The 21183-nt window shown below is 38.8% G+C and overlaps 1 protein-coding gene across 1 annotated transcript; it reads left to right on the top strand.

Moving 5' to 3' along the window:
- The first annotated feature begins 15789 nt into the window (after positions 1–15789).
- Positions 15790–17637, top strand: LOC148140751 (putative G protein-coupled receptor 139). The gene is made up of 2 exons (XM_087978918.1): positions 15790–15859; positions 16733–17637. The coding sequence occupies exons 1-2, from the start codon at positions 15790–15792 to the stop codon at positions 17635–17637; spliced, it is 975 nt and encodes a 324-aa protein (XP_087835044.1).
- Positions 17638–21183: the final 3546 nt, after the last annotated feature.

Below are 21183 nucleotides of genomic sequence, written 5' to 3'. Positions count from 1 at the left end.
ATTTTTCCATTCATCACAAAATGCTGAATTTCCATTCCATTCTCTGATGTGCATGCTGTCAAAAAGGTAGAAGAAATTGTGCTCGTTTTCCATTGAAAATATTGTGATACTTTTAGCTATTATGTTTCAGGTGGAATCCTAAATCATAAACAAAAAACACGGAGCTATTTCCATATTACTGGCTATCCCACACATAATAGTTGCTTACGAATATAAATATGTGTCAAACATTTTTTTTTCCAAAAAAAACACCTGACATTTTTTATGCCGTCAGAAATTATTTTAAAATTTAAGTAGATGCATTAGTTGTTTTATTTCAAGTAGACAATAAATTAAACGCGACAAACAAAACATCGCTATGTTCTTTGCGGGGTGAGCTGTGAGGTAGAGGCATAGAATCTCCAATTTGAATATTATGCACTTTCTCTGAAAGAAGTGGAAAACTGTTCATTATTTCAATATTTTCAATTAAGGTTGTTCCATTTCATTTGATTGTTCCATTCCATTCCTGAAGAAGGGCCTGTGCCCGAAACGTCGAATCTCCTGTTCCCTGGATGCTGCCTGACCTGCTGTGCTGTTCCAGCAATAAAGTTTCAACTTTGATCTCCAGCATCTGCAGACCTCACTTTCTCCATTTCATTTTATGCCTTGGAATCCAGGCTTAGCTGACGATGCTATGACCTCTGTAGTCAAGCATTATAGTTTAGCCTTGTTTTCATATACCACATAAGCTATTGCCTTTGACGTCAGATTTATCTTTCTCAGCATGCACGAACACAGAAATTGAAACTAAACAAGTAGTAATTTATTGTGGCTCGAAGACCAGTCTTCTCTTTGTTTTTTTTTAAACAATCGGAATCTTTACTCCTCTTGGCATTTTAAGACGTTGTTTCAATGACATTTATTTCAATTTTTAACATGTATAACGAAAATGTCAGAACTAACCAGGTAAAGTTAGTATTTTCTATAGGGATTGTTCTTTTGTTATCAATGATAGACATTAGGGTGCTGCAAATATTTTTTTTTGTCGAACTAATTACTTATGTTACATTTTTATGCAGCACAGGACAGCCGGTCTGGGTGTGCTGTTCTTCAGAAGGTCTGCGTGGACTTGATGGAAACTTGACTGTTTCCGCACTGTAGAGATTCTATGAGTTTTATGCAATATTACCATTTAGAGAGGTGTCAACGCTTTGTTCCATTAGAGTCAACAACGTTCGTCTTTTGGCTTTAATCATGTTACATGTTGTAATGAGTATGATGTACGATCATGTCGAATTTGACGAAAATGTTTGGATTTTTCTGGTGGTATTCCATCCAGAAGCCCTTCTGATTGCAAAACTTCCCAATGTCAAATGAATAGTCGGGAGGAATTTAGATATATTCATAGTCTTGAGAGTTCATGGATAGGCTAGCATCTTTACGTGTCCATAGGATGGTTAAGGGTAAAACACAGTCCTTTGCATCTGAAGTCACATTTGCTCGACACTAGATAAAGATGATCAATTTCACTCACTGAAGTTCATCATTGAACCAATGCATTTTGTACAACTTTGAAAAGTGGTTACGCAGCCACCATAAATCTCTCTATTTACTTTAAAGTCCATTAAAAAAAAGAAATCGAATTTCAATAACTGCCATGCTGGCATTTGAGCCCATTGCTGTAGAATACTAACTTGAGATTTTTGGTTTGCTGTCCAGTAAAATCATCAATACATCATCATCAACATGCTTAACTGTGAAAGTTACAGTTAAATGGATATGAAATATTACTTCATTATTATTAATTTCTGGTTGGAACAGACTGCTCCTTTCTTGAGGCATTTTCGGTGTTTGAGGTGATTTCCTCGAATTTGAGGGACAGCAATTACTGTTTTATACGATGTTGTATTGTTTTGGAAGTTTGGAAAAAAAGGTTAAAACAACAGTCTTCGAAAAGGGAGAGAAACAGACAAAGGCAGCACATGGTGAGGTCAGTGCAGGAGAGACAGAGAGAGAGGGGGGGGGGGGGGGGGGAAGAAACCCGCACACTGACTGACACAGCAATGGACATGCACAGTCAATGTCTTTGCTGTTGAATTTTTATATTGCGAGAAATAGGACAGCATCTGGGAACATTAACAAACAGTGAAATTCACAACTGATCTTGGAGGAACTTGTTTGGGAGAGGTCACAGTGCGGAGACAGATCGGCGAAGAGCTTTAAGTGAGGCCACGGGGCCTTGTTGGAAGTCTGCAGTCGTGAATAGAGTGGAGTATTTCTTCATTATCCGTTTTATTGAGATATATCTCTTGATTAAACTTAAATATATAAGCCATAAGTATTAAGTTAGCTGGGATCAGTGTTTGGTCGAGGAATACGACGGCGTTATTTTCTGGGTCTGCAAATTTGAAGAAGAAAAAATTGCCCTCAGTAGAGTGATATGCTCTTCTTGTTGGATATTGGAGTTTAGGGAGAGTTTATGTGTTGCTGAGGATTACATCTGCAATAAATATCGTTGGTTGTGAATCCTATCAAATTGAATGGAACGGTTGGAGTACAGTCAGAGGCAATGGGAAATTCACAGGTGCAAGGGGGTCTGATGTATGGCAGTTACAGGAATGGAGAAAAGTCGCAGATACAATGACATAGAAAGGTTAACTCCAGGAAAGTTAAGAGAGGAAGGAACATATTGCAGGAATCTTCTGTGGCTTTCCACATTTCAAACATGGATGCTGTTTTGGAAAACATAGGGGGTGAAGGATTCCCAGGCGCTGTTCTCAATATTCGGACCAATAAAGGAAAGCATACCAAACGCCTTCTTCACTAGCATATCTACCTGTGACTCCACTTTCAAGGAGATGAGTACCTGCACTCCAATGTCTCTTTGTTCAGCAACAGTCCCTAAGATGTTACTCACTTCAAGGGAAGTAGTATATTGTTCACTGACTTATGAAAATACGCTTTTTGCAATAAATTCTCATTTTATACAATTGTAATAAGTTGGGAGGCCGGACAGGAAAGGAACGCCTTTTTTTGTCCATTTAAATAGAGAGACTACTTGTTACATATGCTGACTAGTCACAATTTGGAACAGACAGTGACGCATTCAAACTATCTAGAAACCTTATTGCACACCTCTAGACCAAGTGGGACTTGAATTTTGGTCTTTTGGTCTAGGATTAGGGACAATATCGCTACACCACAAGAGCCCCTCCTGGGAGAGCTTTATATCTTTATTAAGTTATTTTTCTAATCCACCCATTTATAAATCTTATTCCACACCTCTGGATCAGGTGGGATTTCAACACTGGCTTCATGGTCAAGGTGTATGGACACTATTATGGTGCAACACTGTGTTTTAACATTTTATCGGTAGCAAAGATTTATTTTCTTTATAGTCCAGAGCCCATCGTTAGTGCGTAGAAACTAGAATGGAGATAAAACGGGACTTTTTTTATTCGAAGTCCTTTTTTTGAATAAGTTAAACGTAGAAAGCGCCTGGAAACACTCAATATACTGGGTCTGCGTTAACAAAATAACATATTTTTCTAATCAATACGTTCAGAGATATTATTATGAAAAGAGGTGGAGCTTGAACTTGGGTCTTCTGGTCCAGGCGGAGGGACAATAATAGTGCAACACCAGAAGTTCCCGGAGTCTGCTCTATTTCATGTATTAAAACCTACTTTTCTCATCAACATTGTCATGCACGATACTGTCCTTTGTTAACTTTATACTAACATAGTTACTGCATAACCCCTCAATTTCCAGCTGGAGATAAGTGTAGATAATTTTCAATTGACAAAGTATTTGCTACCCAACCAGCTTTTCATATAAATCTTTAATGCATGACATACAGTAGCTATCTAAGGAAGAATATATGTTGACTGTCAGCTCATAATCCCCACAGAGATCAACCAAAGAATCAAGTTTTACAATTGCAACTACTGGCAGGGCCCAGTCACCAAAAAGTGTTGGGCACATTATGCTAATTTCCGTTAATTTTAGCCTCCGCTTTGGCATGGAGGGCAGATGTCATGCATTGAATCAATTTGGTTGAATCTCCAGTTCTACATTAGTTTTTGCCCTGGCGCCTTTCGTCTTCCTGAGCACTCTTAAAACCTTGCTCAATGACTACACCAATGCACACTATTAAGATCTGCTGCAATCCAGGCAGATTTTCTGAAGCAGTCCCTTCCCAAAAGTTCCTGACTTGGCCCTTTCCCCAGCGTTAATGGAGTCGGACTGTCTGTTGTTCATGATGATAGAATCACTGCAGTGCAGATAAAGTCCATTTGGCACACTACGTTTGCGCAAACCCGCACAAATGCATCCCACCCTATGCATTTAACCTCACATTTAGCAGAGTCAACACATCTCACCTGCACACTACGAGGGAATTAGTCATGGTGAATCAATGCACATCCTTGGAGTATGGGTGGAAGACAAAACACCTGGAGGAAACCCACACAGACATAGGAAGAACGTACAAACTCGCCACAGACAGTCGCCCCATGGTGCAATCGAATCCTGGTCCAGTGAGGCAGCACTGCTAAGAACTGAGCCACTGACAGCATCTGCATTAATTTTGGCGACAGTATTCCCAATAGTATGTAAGGACTCAGCATTGCATGTGACTAATATGACGTTGTTATCTTGCAGGTTTAAAGGAAAGATGCCACACCGGAATTCATTAAAGGTTTGCTACCCAGCAATGGGGTACACTGGTACCTGTATCGAAATTCATGTTCAGGTGCTGGTCATTTCTCAGAGTTTTTCTCTCAAATCGAGGCCATTTTGAGAACAGTGATGCAATTTAGCTGTATCAATTCCTCATCCTTGAACTGATTAATTTGCAAAACGATGTCTTCAATTGGCTTCACCCTTTGTCGTTGGGAAAATGTATTTTACCCGTTTCAGTCGTCTCGTATGAGGAAAATTCTATGACCACAAGTTCGACATGATGTTCTTACTCATCACTGTATTGTGGAGAATAGTCCTGTGCAGTTCTCTGGCTTACAGCCTCTGACTCCAATCCCCTTTCCTTGGTAACACACAGAAGTCAAGAGTGGTATCCTGCTGGGGCCTTGGTTCTGTGTCATGTGCGTCAAACGTATTTGAGGACACCACCGTTTGAGACTCCTCAGTCTCATTCCTTTGTTTCGTGGGAAAGAGCCAGAATATTGCTTTCTCTAGGAGTGGACTTGGTGCAGTCATCAGCTGTACTTGTTTTCAGTTGTAATATAATGAATTCCACCGTCTTGAACACAATCCGAAAAGAGATAATTTATGGGAACACTACGATATAATAGATAATTTAGTGTCGTACTGGTCTGCTCCTATTTCTAACAGTTTGATTCCAGGGTTGCCAGCTGAGCTAAACTCTACATGATGCTGCAATTTAGGGATCCTCAAGTGGTCTGCCAAATGATGCTTTGTGTGATCACTCCTCTTCCATTTGCCTAGATTAAAAAAAAGATTCTAATTCTTTTGAGGTACTGGAGCCAATTCTCCACACCTGTATCATAATGTTCCAGTTTCTTGAGCAGCAGTATTTCCGATATTTACTAATCACAGTATAACTGCATTCAATGAAAGGCGTGACTGCCTGAAATGTTTATTTGCTCTTGCCTGCAATGAAATAACTCAGGATGACCGACGAAAAAGGAACATTATAAATTGTTGCACAGCAAAATAGTGCCACTACTAGTCCCAGTTCCCTCCCTTGTATGTGTTATTCTTAACTTCACAAGAGGCCCTGGTCTGCATTATAAATAGTGCGGGTAATGCGTTCCATCTGGGTCTGTCATTGCTTCGTGCCAAGGGAACTCCAATTGTATCTTCTCCACAAGAAGATTATTTAGCGATTCTCATGGGCCTTGTAGAGTTTATTACAACACAGTGTAATACGAACCCAACGTGTGCGCATACTATTTTACAATAGCCTAAGAATTCAGGAGGCTAGTTTGGAAGTTAGTGAAAATGAATACCAAAATAAATGAAGTTCTCTTCACTCCTTGTGGCAATACAAAAAAAGTACGTAGAATGATGGAAGTGATGAGTGTGTTCATGAGCAATGCACCTTCAGAAGTACTTCTCGCGATTGCATGGCATTTATTCCACCTTTTTGAGATGATAACCGTTGCACATATCGAAAATATTGTGTGGTGACAAATTTCCTTTTAGCGCCACATGTTATTGCCATTTTGAAGGCTGGAACCAAAATGGGAAGGAATTCGTGCTCCCAGAAATAAATAAGAAAATAGGTAGTCTGGTAAACAGAGAAATTGACGAGTCAGGTAATAGTAGATAATGTGATAGCTCGCCCATTCGTATCTTTCTCGTTAGAGAGAAAATGAGCAAATTCTAAAATAGTCCCGAGACGACACTAACGTAAGTGGTCGAGCGAAGAATGCAGAGGACACTGAAAATCTGCAGAGGCATATAGATATTTTAATGAGTTGGCAAGGATCTGGCAGATGACGCACAATGTTGGTCATCTGGTTTAGTAGGGAAAGTAGCACAATTTGCAATTATATTAATGGTGAAAGATTGCAGCAATCTGCTGTGCAGAGGACCTCCTGTGGTCCGTGTGCATGAATCACAATAAGTTGGTTTGCAGGTTCAGTAATTAAGAAGGCAAATGGAATGCTGTCATTTACTCTTAGAGGGGTGGAGTTTAACACTAGGGAGATTTTCCTGCAGCTGTATACTGTGCTGGTGAGGCCACATCTTGAGTACTGTGTACAGTTTTGGTCTCCTGACTTGAGAGAGGGTGTACTGTCATTGGAGGGGATGCAGATGAAGTTCATTAGACTGATTCCGAAGGTGAGAGTGATGATGAGAGCTTGAGTAGACTGGTATTATGCTGACTGAAATTTAGAAGAATGAAAGCGCATCTTACAGAATCATAAACGCTATGGTGGAAATAGAGAAGATAGAAACAGGGAGATTGCTTCCACTGGAGGGTGAAATTGGAAATAAGGGGCATAGCATCAAAATTAGAGGGAGAAGACTTAAGACTGTGTTGAGGTAAAGCTTCTTCACCCAGAGGGTTTTGAATCTTTGGAATTCCCTTCTGAGTGAAGCAGCTGCTGTTACCTCGTTGAAAGTTGTTGAGGAAAAGATGGATAAATTTGGGAATAGTAATAGAATTAAGAGTTATGGGATGTGGCCGGGTAAGTAGAGTTGAGTCCATGAAAAGATGAGTCCAACCATGATCTTATTGAATGACAGAGCTTGTTTTTTGTATCAGATGTCCGACTCCTGTTCCACGTTCTATGTTCTGAAGTTATTTTGTGCATTCTTATGAAGAAACCAAATATGGGATATAAAATTCGTGATCTGCTGTTTCTGATGTTAAAGCTGAAGTATGATGATCTGTTCATTAATACAGAACTCAATTAAAGAAGGACATGTTAAATGTTCACGTATACAAGGTGTGAAGAAAGGTTGTAAGGGAAGAATGTGGCAGCTGTATCGGAAATTGGTATTATTCAGTTACTGGAAGGACAAAAAAATGCCGAAGTTGTGGGAAAGTCAGGTTCTATTTGGCAATAGCTAAGAAGAAAGAAACAACAAGAAAAAGACATAAAATTGTGTTTTTTAGAGTAATACATAGGTCTGAAGGTAATGGGTAAATAAAGCAGCATGGTTGTGAACCGAATGTGTCGAGAAGATCAAGAATTATACACTAAATAAATATAAGTTACGCTGATGTAGATTGGCTTAGTACAAGTGTAAGTGCAGAGAATGGCCAAAAAATGTGTTCATGGTAATGTTCTTCATCAATTAAACAGCAATGCAAAACAAACGAAACAATAAAAAAAGTGGCCTTGCTGGATCTGATAATTGAAGATGACTCAGATCAATCAAGGACATTGCAAGGTCGCATTAGTGCCCCAATGGTAATTATCTTATGAGTGTCACATTACTTGTGCTAAATTGTAAATAGCAGTTCGGACTAGAATAATGAAGCACAGACAACGTCAAATCATTTATGATATGCCTTTTAATCCTTTCAGATGCTGTAATTTTGTGGGATGCTTTATTACTGTTTTTTTTCCCCTTTAGGGATCTCTATTATCCGAATATCAATTATCTGAATATCAGCAAAGGAGCTCTCGAGGTCCCGATAGAAACATGACATCAAAGACATATTTACAACTTTGATTGCAACTTTTATTTACAAAAGTGAACTTGGCTTACTGAAATGTCGCCGAGAACATTCCTGGACATCGATGGGAGCCCAGGAGCCGTCTCCAAATGACTGACCTCCCACCCTCTCTCTCTCTGCCCACACTTTCCATGCAGTTCTGCACAGGCATGTACCCTAAACAGCCCTTCCCCAGATAATCTCTCGCACATTTTCCTCGACAGGACAGAAGTGGATCCTGTCAAAAAAGTTTCAGTCAAGAGTTGTGTGTGTGTGTATGTCTGTGTGTGTGTGTATACGCGTGCGTGCATTGTTTGGATATCCACCAAATGGCAGCAGCAGCAGCAGTCTTTCTGTTGGTGTCCAAACCGGCTGACGTGAGGGGTGGGGGCAGTGTTAGACAGGGGTGGAGTGCAGAGGTAGGGGTTGGGGGGCGCTCGGAGGGGTGGGCGGGGGCGGTGTTGGACCCGGTTGGGGCGTCAGGTTGGGCGTGCTGTTAGATGGGTTGGAGAGGGCGAGGGTGAACGAGGGCGGTATTGGACGGGGTTGAGGGGCTGATAGCGGGTCGGGCGCTGGTGCGTGGTGTGATGCTGCCTCATCTTCTGAATGGGAAGCAGACATAACAGAAAACCACATCCCTAGAGGAAAGGCATTGAATCAATTAACCAAATACACAATTTTCCAAATGAAATAGAGCCCAACCATCTCGTTCGGATAATCGAGATTCCTCTGTATTCGAAAGTCTGTGTTCTCTAGAGATGCCATAGTATGCAAAGGACTTGAAACTATGGCTGTACCATCAATGATCACGGCTATGTTTTTACTTCTCTTTCGAGCTCTTCTGTTCACCTCCTCAATTAAGATGTCGATTTATTTGAAGCACTATGTTGACATAATGTGTCGCGTTCCAAGTCACTATTCGTTAATGAATTTTCTTAGTTTATGAAGCTGAACAATATAACCTTTCTGTTGTTTTTAATTAGAATTCCTACTGTATGTAAACAAGCCTATAAGTCCAACAAGTACATAACGCCCCTCTGAAGACTACCATACCAATATACCCATTACCCTACATTTTCCCTGACTAATGCACCTAGCCTACACATCCCTGAACACTATGGGCAATTTAGCCTGGCCAATTCACCTAACATGCACGTCTTTGGACTTCTTGAGGAAACCGGAGCACCTGTTGGAAACTCATGCAAACACGGGGAGAATGTGTAAACTCCACACAAACAGTCGTCCGAGTCCCTGGCGCTGTCAGACAGCAGTGCTAATCACTGAGCCACCGTGTTACCCCGTTTGAAAAGGCGAAAACAGTGAAAAGGCCTGTACACTGCATTAATTTAATGGGGCTGTAATAATAGACAGACCTGTGTAAATTTCCTTCAGGCATTTGGTGCCAGTCATTCACCATTTATTTAATCTACCGAAGACCTACAGATAAACAAAACAGCCAAAGAGTTAGGAACCAAATCGTTTAAGAAAGACTGTCACATGATTTATGCACACTAATTAGGGGAGCAAATGAAATGAATTTCAAATGTTTTATGAACAATATTCGTTCAAAGAATTAAGTATTTTTCTTCCAACATTGACGTTTATATTTAATATTGCAGTCATTTGATCATGGAACCATAACTTTGCAATGAAGCAATTTACTGTCCCCATGGATACTCCCGACAATATAAATGAAAGGTCTTTGTTATCCCTCATTCAAAAAAATACTTCAGAGACAGTCAGCAAAAAATAGAGATATCACATCACCCAAACAGTTATGGACATAATTCTCAATATCAAGAAAGTATACTACATGATTCTTGCAGTCATTGGTGTTCCTGGAAAGGTGTTACGCCACTCTTGTCTGGGTAAAAATATTTTGAGATTTTTTTCAAATTTACTCTGTTAATAATAACATTCTCCGTAGATCGACCTGCCAACATTATCTACAGAATTTTCATATACTTTCCTTGAAAACCCAGAAGTTTTAGTCAATTGCAACTAAATCTATTTTTTCGGTATTTTCTGTTTTATTCAGTTATTTGTCATCGTCATCGATTCAATTGCCACAATTATCTTTCCCCAAACGTATCTCAGCAGTTTTAGTCAATCATACATATTTCATGCGAACTTACTATTTTCTATACCTTTCTATTTTATGTCACATCAATATCTTTATCATACACTGTTGAGTCACAATAGCAACTTTTTGTGTCAAATTGTTAGTGGTACTATCTGTTAACTTAGAACAGCACTGAAGTGGATTATTAACTAATCCTGTTTCCTAAGACTTGTTGAGAGTGTTTTCTCTTTTTAAGTTTGACACAATCCAATCCTGCTATCAAGTGACTTTCGTAATTCAACATGATAACTCGGATATCAGCCTCCTCTGATATTCACTCATCAGCAGCTGTGGTAAATCAACATAATTAGTGCAGGAGGTGAAGCCTATAATTGCTCACGCGCACTTTTCAGGAAGGGAAGAATGCTTTTTCTGTTTGAACGTTTGTGTCGAATGTTAAAGTCTTGTTCAAAGGCATGCGGTGACTGATGGGAACATGTGCCACAAGGATCTGTATTGGGACCACTGCCCTTAGTCATTTTTATAAACGACTTGGGTGCAGGAAAGGTGATTAGATTAGATTACGTACAGTGTGGAAACAGGCCCGTCGAGGCAACAAGTCCACACCGACCCACCGAATCGCAACCTACCCAGACCCATTCACCTTCACCGAACACGACGGGCAATTTAGCATGGCAAATTCACCTGACCTGCATATTTTTATACTGCGGGAGGAAACTGGAGCACCCGGAGGAAACCAACACAGACACACTCCACACAGTCCCACTCCGAGGCGGCAAGTGAACCCTGGTTTCTGGCACAATGGCACAGGTGGATGGTTATTAAGTTTGCAGATGGTACTAAAGTCGGTGGAGTGGTGGACAGTGTGGGAGCATGTTGCAAGCTGCAGAGAAGCTTGGATAAACTGTAGAATTTGGCTGAAAGATGGCAATTGGAGTTCAATACAGATACATGTGAGATGAATCGCCTTGGGAAGAATAACAGAAAGGAAGAATACTGAGTCAGTGGTAAGTTTCAAAATAGCGTGGATGTGCAGAGTGATCTTGGTGTCCATGTACATAGATCCCTGAGAGTTGCTACCCAGGTTGATAGTGCTCTTAAGAAGGCATACGGTGTGTTATGTTTTATAGGTAGAGGGATTCAGTCCAGGAGCCGTGACGTCATGCTGCAACTGTACAAAACAGTGGGTGCGGCCTCACTTGGAGAATTGTGTGCAGTTCTGGTCGCCCTATTGCAGGAAGGATGTGGAAGCATTGAAAAGGGTGCAGACGAGATTTATCAGGACGTTGCCTGGTGTGGAGGGAAGTTCTTACGAGGAAAGGCCGAGGGACTTGTGGTGATTCTCATTGGAGAGACGAAGGCTAAGAGGGGATATAATAGACACGTACAACTTGATCAGAGGGTGAGATAGGATGGGCACTGAGAGTCTTTTTCCTAGAATGGTGACATCTACTTGTATGAGGGGGCATAGATGAAAGTTGAGGGGTGATAGATTTAAGAGAGATGTCACAGGCAGGTGTGCAACTTAGAGAGTAGTCAGAGCATGGATAAGTTCTTGGATAAGCATAATGATGATGGTGGGAAAGTGTAGAGGCTTAGATTAGTTCACAGGACCACGCAACATCGAGGGCCGAAGGTCCTGTTCTGCGCTATATTGTTTTATGTACTATGTTCTATGCAATGATAGTAATTGATCAGTCAGCTACAATTATTCTGCCCTTTGTGACTGTTTAGTTCCTCATCTCTCTTTTAATCCTGGCTCGGTCGACCCTGTTGTTTTAGAAGGACAATGCATTAAGAATTCTATTAGCTGCTTGTGAAACAAGCACAAAATTAAGTTACAAACCCTTGGTGTGGAAGTAATATTCGGATCCAATGACAGCACACCCGGTGGTCTTCAAGACACCACTCAGAACTTTTACTTCACTCCTTCATAATGTCAGTCTAATTGAATATTGCTTATACCGAATTTCTTGAGTTGTGCGTGAACTCATTTCATCTTATTAATCAATGAGAACCAGAGCTACAAGCAGCACTTGTTTGCAAAAACAAATTCAGCTATAATGCATTGTGAACACTTCCATCAACGAATCAAACTTGCCCACTATCCAATCACAGGTTTCTTTTGTAATTTTCTCCATTTAACAGTGACTTTCTGGGATTTGGTATGGTGTTATATGTGCCAAATGCAAAGAAATTTATCGGTTCCGTTAAAAGATAATCTGTCCATAAATATCCCTTTTTATTAGTGGAAGTACTTCATCATTTCGTGATTTATAACAATCTCTGTATGTTTACTTCGAATGATTAATTATCCGAGAGCATACACGAGATCCATGCATGTTGCAAATTTTAGGAGCGAATGTCATGCTGTTGAAATTTGCCTCGAACAGACACTTGTATTGACCCTGATGGGGTTTCCTCCAGAAACTATGCATCTGCATTCCTAACTGTCTTTGTCCAGCAACATTCCACAAGACCTAAAAATTAACGGTTTTTTTAACCCTTGTACTTTTTCTAACATAACATCTGCCACTTCTCAATTCACTGACCTATCTGATCAAGGTCCAGTTGTATTCTGAGATAATCTTCTTCCGTGTCCACTACATAGTCCCTTTTTGTGATTTCTGTAAATATAATAACCATGCCTCCTATATTCACGACTAACTGATTTATAGAGATGACAAAATTCAATAGACTTTTACCGTCCATGTGGCACATCGATGATCACAGGCCTTCAGTCCAAAAAGCAAACCTCTATCACTGCCTTCTGTATTCGACCTTCAAGCAGATTTTGCATTCAATTGGCCAGCTCCCCTTATATTTCATGTGATCTAACTTTACTAACCAGTCCACCATGCGGATTCTTGAAGGACCCTTTGCTGAACTCCACAAGCAATGTATAGAGCGCTGCTTGTATCAGTGATCTTTGTCACCTCTTCAAAAATGTTAATCAAATTAGTAAGACACAATTTCCCGCTTTACGTTTCCAAACGCATGCAAATTCTATTTCTCAGAATCCCCTGCCAACAACTTGACATTAGTGAGACCACTTTAAAAATATCTTGTAAAATTCTGTAGGAAAGATGTTGTTAAGCTTCAGAGAGCGCAGAAAAGATTTACAAGAATGTTGTCAGGAATGTACAGTTTTTGTTAGAAAGAGAGACTGAATCGACTGGGCTTTTCTCCCTGGAGCTTTGACGGCTGAGGAATGATGTTACAGAGGTTTACAAAATCAAGAGGTGCACGGACATGATGATTAACCAATGTCCCTTTACTGCGGTGATCAATTTTAAAACTAGAGGGCATAAGTTTAACTGAAAGTGGAAAGATTTAGAAAGGACCTGAGGGATGATTTTTATTTTTAACAGAAGGGAGAGTGCGTCCGTGGAAGGAGCTGCCAGGGGAATTGGTAGAAATGGATATAAGTGCAATATTTAAAAGACATCGGGATGGGTTTATGCACAGGATGCGTTGAGAGGCATATGTGCTAAATTATGGAAAATAGGACGATTTCAAATTGGATTTGGCAGTCAGCTTGGATGAGTTGGGCTGTAGTGTCTCTTTCCATGATGTGCGATTGTATGCCTGTATAAGTCCGCCTTATTCGAACAATTGGGTTTCTTCAGCAGGGTTGTGTTAATCAGAATTAGTATCGTATCATCTGATTTCTAATGCAGTTCATTCTCTAAGTTGATGATGAGTAGGTGATCTGATAGGTCCCATTAGATTAAGTTGGCGAGAAATATTTGACAATCATTTGCTAGATTCAGAAGCTTTATGAAAATATCAGAATTGCTTCTACACAGCTAATCTTGTTATCTTTTCAATTTCCTTAAATTAGCATTTGAAGTGTCATAACAGTCAAGATTATGAGCCAAGTCCTGGAAAGTGAGACATTTTGCAGATTTACTGTGAGTTTTTTTATACAACCTGATGAGCAAAAAGACTACTTTTAAACTTTGCGATTCTGTAACTCTCTGTGTTAGTGCCTTATACTCTTATGGCCTTATGCACTTATGATGCACAGAACAGTGGAATTGACTTTTCCTTTTATGTGAGTGCATGCATTTCCAAGTAAATAAGGATGTACTAATTAGGCGCAGCAGTGAACCATGTGGCCACAGAAATATCTCTAACATTCAACAAACGCAGAGGTGATGTGTTGGGTTGTTTTTCATTCGTCGTTTCTGTCACGCTGATTTATCTTTAAAGACAGCACCAAAGAAGAATCGATCGTCTTTTCTACAAAAAAATTTAATGTTCCCACCTCCTGTAGCACAGAACACTTTGAAAGAGAAAATAAACTAATTATTGCTCTCTCTGTTTTTGGTTTCCATCTGCTGATGACAAATTGTTCCTTTCGAATGTTTCTTTGTAGTTGATATATTGGTCATATGCATCTTTTAAAACACCTCCTTATGTTTTCTTTCCGTTGAGTTCACATTTGTCGAGCACATTATGACAACTTCCTTCTCTTAAATCAGCTTTCTTCTCCATATATTCGTTCTTATTTATCATTAAAAAATATTAGAGGCAGATTCTGTTCGCTTTCATTCTGGATGCAAACCAGAACTATGAATTGATTAAGATTTTAGCATCTTTTTTGATTAATGAGTTTCCTACGAAATTTCATTTCAGGCTGTGACTGAGAATTATGTTAGAGATATGGAAATACCAAAAGATCTAACATATTAGATGACCGATCTTGCAATCCCATTTGTAACTGTTCTACAGTGAACTAATCAAATTTGGAAAGGAAAATTTCAAAAACAAAACGAAATTCTTTCCAACTGCATGGAGAGCACATGAGCAATAAGACAGAATACAGTAAATTGTGCAGCTTTAGTTGTTCAAGAATCTTTCTAGATGCAAAGTCGGTAACTACACAAATAGGACACTACACAAAATGGAGTACAATCAAGTACAATTTCCCCTTTAAGCCATTCGATTCTTGATCTTTGAAGAATATTGGCTTGCTTATCCCGCTGCTGGGCAAAAAAAAAAAACAAGGACTTCTTGATAATTGAAAAGGGTCCAGAGTTAAACGAGATTTGACGTGGGCAATAATGAATCCCCACCAGTTATTCAGGTCGATTGGCTAAATAAATCAGTTGGCTGAGCTTTAAAAGGAATGACAATTATGTGATCAAAACAAACTATGCAAAAGCGTGACGATGTATGAGAGAGAGGGACAAAGAGGAAAAAAAGAGAGAAAGACTAAAATTCGTAGAATTCTAACAAACTTTAAAAAGTGATTTGTGCACGTAACACACATGGAATGACATTAAATTGTAGCATTGAACTTTAGTAGTGTTGCAGGAGTAGAAAAATTGAAATATATTAAATCTAATTACAATTATTATTGAACCTGCTTAAAGTTTTAATTCATTTGGGAAACATTCATAAAAGATTCGTTACACAACGAAGGAGTGACACCAGTTGTTTACAATCGATATATTTTATTGCATACACCAGAGATTTCTCAATTTGCATATATTAAGCACTGATGTAAATGTGCACGAAGAGTGCAAATCATACTGACAGTCAAAGCAAACCATCATACAGTATGGAGCGAGCAATTATTCTTCAGATAGCAGACATTTATTATCCTTTCTTGGCCACTATTGGTGTACCTGGTATGTAAGATATTAACTCTGCTTATTCATTTCGTTTTCCTACAATTTTTAGCTGGTGATATTGGTTAAAACAACAACGTACTTAAATGTGTAGCAAGCATTCCTATATTCATCAGACAGAAATTACCTGTAGTTCCAAGATCGACATTGGTCTAATATGATGTCATCTTTCTAAAAGCTCTTTACTTCAGGTAAATCTCTGAACATACATGGTTGCGTTCCAGAATTTGTATGGCTGAGAAATGCTCGTGTTATACTTCAAATAAACAAATCTTATGTTAAGCCTTGACAAGTCTGCAAGTTCCAACCTTGCTGACTGAGTACGTCAGAAGCCTAAACTTCACTGGCAGCCAATCATTTGATTTAACAAAGCTGATCAGACATGCTCGGTTTTAGAATCTCGCCTTTCTTTTCAACTAATTCCTTCATACTGTTTTGCAAATTTTAGTAACTTGATATGGGGAAGAGTATAGTTCATTGGTTTGTCTGGGTGTTCTGTACCTCAGGAGCAACGAGACGAGCCAGAAATGTCCAATGTTGGTTAACTTGATCACCAATATGGGAGTAATTCTTCAGTGTTTCTCGTAGTAAAATTTTGTTTGGGTACAATGTGGCTTTTTAAAAAAAAAACCTGACTATTGATATTTTCACTATATTTAGATACTAACGTAGATTCAGTTTTGAGTTCTACAATATCATTGATGGACCCAAGACGAAAGGTTGCATTTGCTGCAAATTATTTCAAATGAAGTACATTGGTAAATTTATTAGGAAGCTTGTAAGCACCACCTTAAATATTCACACAATTAAATGTTGACATCTTCTCTTTTCAAATGAGAAAACATTTTAACATAACTTTCATTCATTTCGTAGCCAACGTACTGACTATTATTGTTCTCGCACGTGGAAACTGTGGTCTCTCAAAATGCATCACCTGTTACCTGCTGAGCATGACAGTGGCAGACTTTCTGGTTCTTCTATTTGATGTAATATTATATGAGATTAAGAATATGTATTTCACGTACTCGTTTCTGAATTATACTCCTATTTGTAGCCTGAACCTAGTCCTGATTTTTGCTTCAATTGATTGCTCTGTATGGTTCACTGTAGCCTTTACCTTCGACCGATTTATTGCCATTTGTTGTCAAAAGTTGCAAACAAAGTATTGCACTGAAAGAACTGCTATTGTCGTGATCGGAGTGGTGAGCTCTCTAAGTGTGTTACAGAGTGTTCCAGTTTACTTTGTGTATGTCCCTCGAAAAATAATTGACAACGTACCTTGGTCCTGCTATGTAAAAGCGAGCTTCTACACATCACCTTTATGGGCAGCATTAATGTGGTTGAGGTCGATTTTAACCCCATTTATTCCATTTCTTCTGATTTTACTGCTAAATGCTCTGACTATAAGGCACATTATATTAGCTAGTAGAGTAAGGAGGAGTCTACGTGGAAACAAAAGTGTTGACAAACACAATGATCCGGAAATGGAGAATCGAAGAAAATCCATTATTTTACTGCTTGCTGTTTCTGGTAGTTTTATTCTTTTATGGGTTGTAACTTTAATATCTTATGTTTGTGTGCATTTTGCAGATATTCAGTTTTTAGCAGAAGATTACAATTCACCTTTCACCATTTTGGAACAATCTGGCTACATGCTCAGTGTGTTGAGTTCTTGCACAAATACGTTTATTTATGCAGTGTCACAGAGAAAATTCAGGCGTGAGCTGTATAATATTATCAAACATCCAGTAATTTTAATGGTATCTTTGTTTAAATAAAATTGTTCCAGCCTTTAATCGTGGGTGAGGAACTTATCAGGTCCAGGAGTTTGAATATTGAATAAAGTTAATACTTCAACTTAATTTTTGAGTCATTTAATCAAATAGTAATCAGATATGGTTCAGATGTTTCAAGTATGTTGCTATGCTCACAAGCATAATAGCAAATTCGTAAACAGAAGCAAACTGTCCAGTAGCTCTACTGGAATTTAATTGATTATGTCAACACAACACGCACGAATCTATCGCAGAATTGTTCATTTTTGGTCAAGGGTATCGACTGCATATGGTTGTTTACTTGCTCGAGAGACTGAAGTTTATGGTGATGAAAATCATGAACTTATGTTAGGACAGATGGTTCAAAGAGACTAAAACTCTTTCTTTCGACATGGTCTATAACAATAATGGAAGACAAAAGTTATAGAAAAGATTACTGTATCTTGTCAGTTAACAGCTTCAAACTAAATGTGGAAAATATGCTTTAGTGTCGTATGTTCTGTGCCAGGCGCTCAGGCGAATTTACCATCTGTCCCAATGTGCAAGTATCAAATTAGACTGTCAACACATTGCAAATCAAGTAAAGAATATATGAACTGAAATAAAAAGAAAGCTCCAATGATTTGAATTGAGCACTATCCATGCGTTTTGCTGAGCAGAAGAGAATTTTCTTTTAGTTGTTCTGCCCTTGTTGTTCAGCTCACCGCCTGCATTTTAGATAATTCATCATGTTTCCCAAGTAGGTTTACAACTGCCTTTGAAGCCTGTTACAAGGATCCTTTTAATATTGCTCATATGCATATTTAAGATAATATTTGCCTTGTTCAACGAACTTCCACTTTACCAAAATTCACCAACTTGCACCCTCCAACCAACCCATTTGGTTAGCTAGCTTAAAGTTTTCAACTGAACATGCATTCTGCCATAGCACACAATTCCTCATGGTCTTTGGCACAGTCAAAGATCTTCAGGCAACTGCAGCGAAAAGAAAGTGATCCTGTTCTCGGGATTTGGCGATGGAGTTCAGAGGGAATTAAGGCTGACAAAGGTCAAATACTACTAACAGTCCCAACAAACACGTCCAGGACAGCATGTTTCTGAGGCAAAACAGACAGAAAATAGTGGATAAACTAAACTGGTATGGCAGCATCGATCAAGAAAGAAACAGAATTAAGGTTTCAAGTCCAATATTCTTATTGTCTAAAGGTCAATGTCTTGGAGCGGTGCACTTTGCATATCGGTTTCGTTTTAAAACTGAAAGTGCTTGTTCTGGTCATCCTCCAGATAACGTCTAAATGCAACACTGTGATTACAACAAAAAGGGCGTTAACAAACTAATCCACAGAATCAAAGACTAATGAAGAACTTTGATCTCAAACCACAAAGTTTCGTTGTCGAACTGAAATAGTGTTGCATTGAGAATAAAAGTGTGCTTGAGGAACGGAAAAATGTCTTTCTTTGAGAATTCACAGATTTCTACACACAAAGTTGTTTTGGGACATCTCCACAGGAAAAGACGTCCTCCACTTTTCCCGTCTTTCTTCTCGATTTACTTAGTCATTGCTAGCTTCCACACATGCTCAAAGTCTGTAAATTTAAGTTGATTCCATGTTTCTAGGAATAGATAAAAAGCTCACTTTCTGCTGAAAGGACTCATGTCTTTACTGCATCCATTATTTGTTCCCCTAATGAAAAGGATTCCTGTAAGGTAAGAAACAAAGAATGTTCATTCAAGAGAATTAGGGCGGTCTCATGCTGGAAGAATTAACAAGATATGCAATGCAGAAAATGTTAGTGGTGAGTAAGAGGGTTGGAAATTTCATCAGGAAGGATAAGAGCTGATGCTCGAAACGTCGATTCTCCTGTTCTTCAGATGCTGCCTGACTGGCTGTGCCTTTCCCGCACCACACATTTTGACTATTATCTCCAGCATCTGCAGTCCTCACTTTCTCTTGAGCTATTTCGAAGTCAACAAATGATGACTGGGAATCTCTCAAGGAAAGAGAAGGTGAGCCATGAGTTCAAACAAATCAGTTCCATCAAAACTGACACTAAGTTCTTCGTTATTTCCATAAAGATGAAAATAGTTCCATTAGAGGACGGCACTGCGGAAATATAAATTGGGAGCAGTAATGGTGGAATGGTTAAAGAAACAATTTTCATCAAACTTCACTGCACTTCTTTGTAATAGCGTTCTAAAAAAATCAAGTAATCAAGGAACTGAAATAGATGATGTGAGAAGTAAACAGAATAAATACCACTGCATAAAACGTTCGAGTGAAACTAATGGTACTAAAGACTGATACGTCCCTGGACATTACGGGTTGCATATTAGGAATTAAACTCAGGATAAATCATGGGAAACAAGTAGTTGTTGTATTGTTCGATTTCAAATAACCTAGGTTTGATAGTGCGTGCACATAAGGTTACATAACAAGATAAGGGCACAGGTTGGAGTGTGCAGTACGTATTAATGTAAATATGGAACAGGCAAAAGAATAGAAGGCACTTTTTCTTTGCAAAAGGGGTCAATTTCAGAATGATTATTTACAGCTAGTGGAATATCAGAAGGATGCGAGTTCAAACCATAATTATGTACACTATAAATGGATGACTTCCATGATGAAAGTGATTGTGCTATAAGCAAGTTTTTGTATGACACAAAATAATTGAAAGGGAATTACTTGTGTCCCCCTAAGTGTCTGAAGAGGAGCATATGCAGATGAGAGAAGTGCTCAAAACCTGGCAGATAGAACATCAATGATAATATTTTCTGCATTATTATGTTATCTCACAATCAGTCCACCCATCTTTCCAGGACCATTTGAGGTATAGCTAATCTAATGCTTCACAACATAAATTGACGATATCTTTGAAAACTACCATATCAAACAATCCAATTGTTTTAGCAGTTCAACTAACTGTCTCACCATTTGGTCAGATGTATTTTCACAATGCTAGTGCTAAAGAGAAGACTGATTGTAAGCTTGCATGCAATATTATCACCACAATCGCATATCTTATTTCTGAATTCATTGAAGCAATTTTACCAATATTCATGAAATCACTGTAGATAGTTTTCTGATTTATTTCGCAGAACTTGATTTCCCAAACTTATTCGAGTCTGTTACACTGTTCAACAAAATCATGGCTGATTTTCCAGCACAAGTTCATATCGTGTTTTCACCTCAAACACATTGACGCCTTTAAAATAAAAATAAGCATCTTTTTCCTTCTTGGAGATATTCAGTGACTTGACCTCCACAATCTTAGATGCCACGTAATTCCATGTTCACTAGCACTGAATGAAGCAATGTTTCCTCAGCTGAATCTTAAGTGATATATTCCAATGCGTGAGATTGTATTTCTTGCTTGTAGACTTCCCAAACAAGGAAAACATCCTTTCTGCACTTATTGCGTCTGGACATGTTCGAAATTTCTCGGTTTCAACCAGATCACTTCTCAGCTTTCTAAGTATTTTTGAATACATGCAATGTAGAACCTTTCTTTTCTCATAGTACAGTTTTTCCTTCCACAGTATGACATCCC

Source organism: Chiloscyllium plagiosum, unplaced genomic scaffold (assembly GCF_037043375.1).
Source record: "Chiloscyllium plagiosum isolate Xiang-an unplaced genomic scaffold, Cpla_swu_hap1 HiC_scaffold_35, whole genome shotgun sequence".
NCBI classification, from domain to species: Eukaryota; Metazoa; Chordata; class Chondrichthyes; order Orectolobiformes; family Hemiscylliidae; genus Chiloscyllium; species Chiloscyllium plagiosum.
Note: the sequence above shows the minus strand (reverse complement) of the source record. Positions and strands in the feature narration are given on the sequence as shown.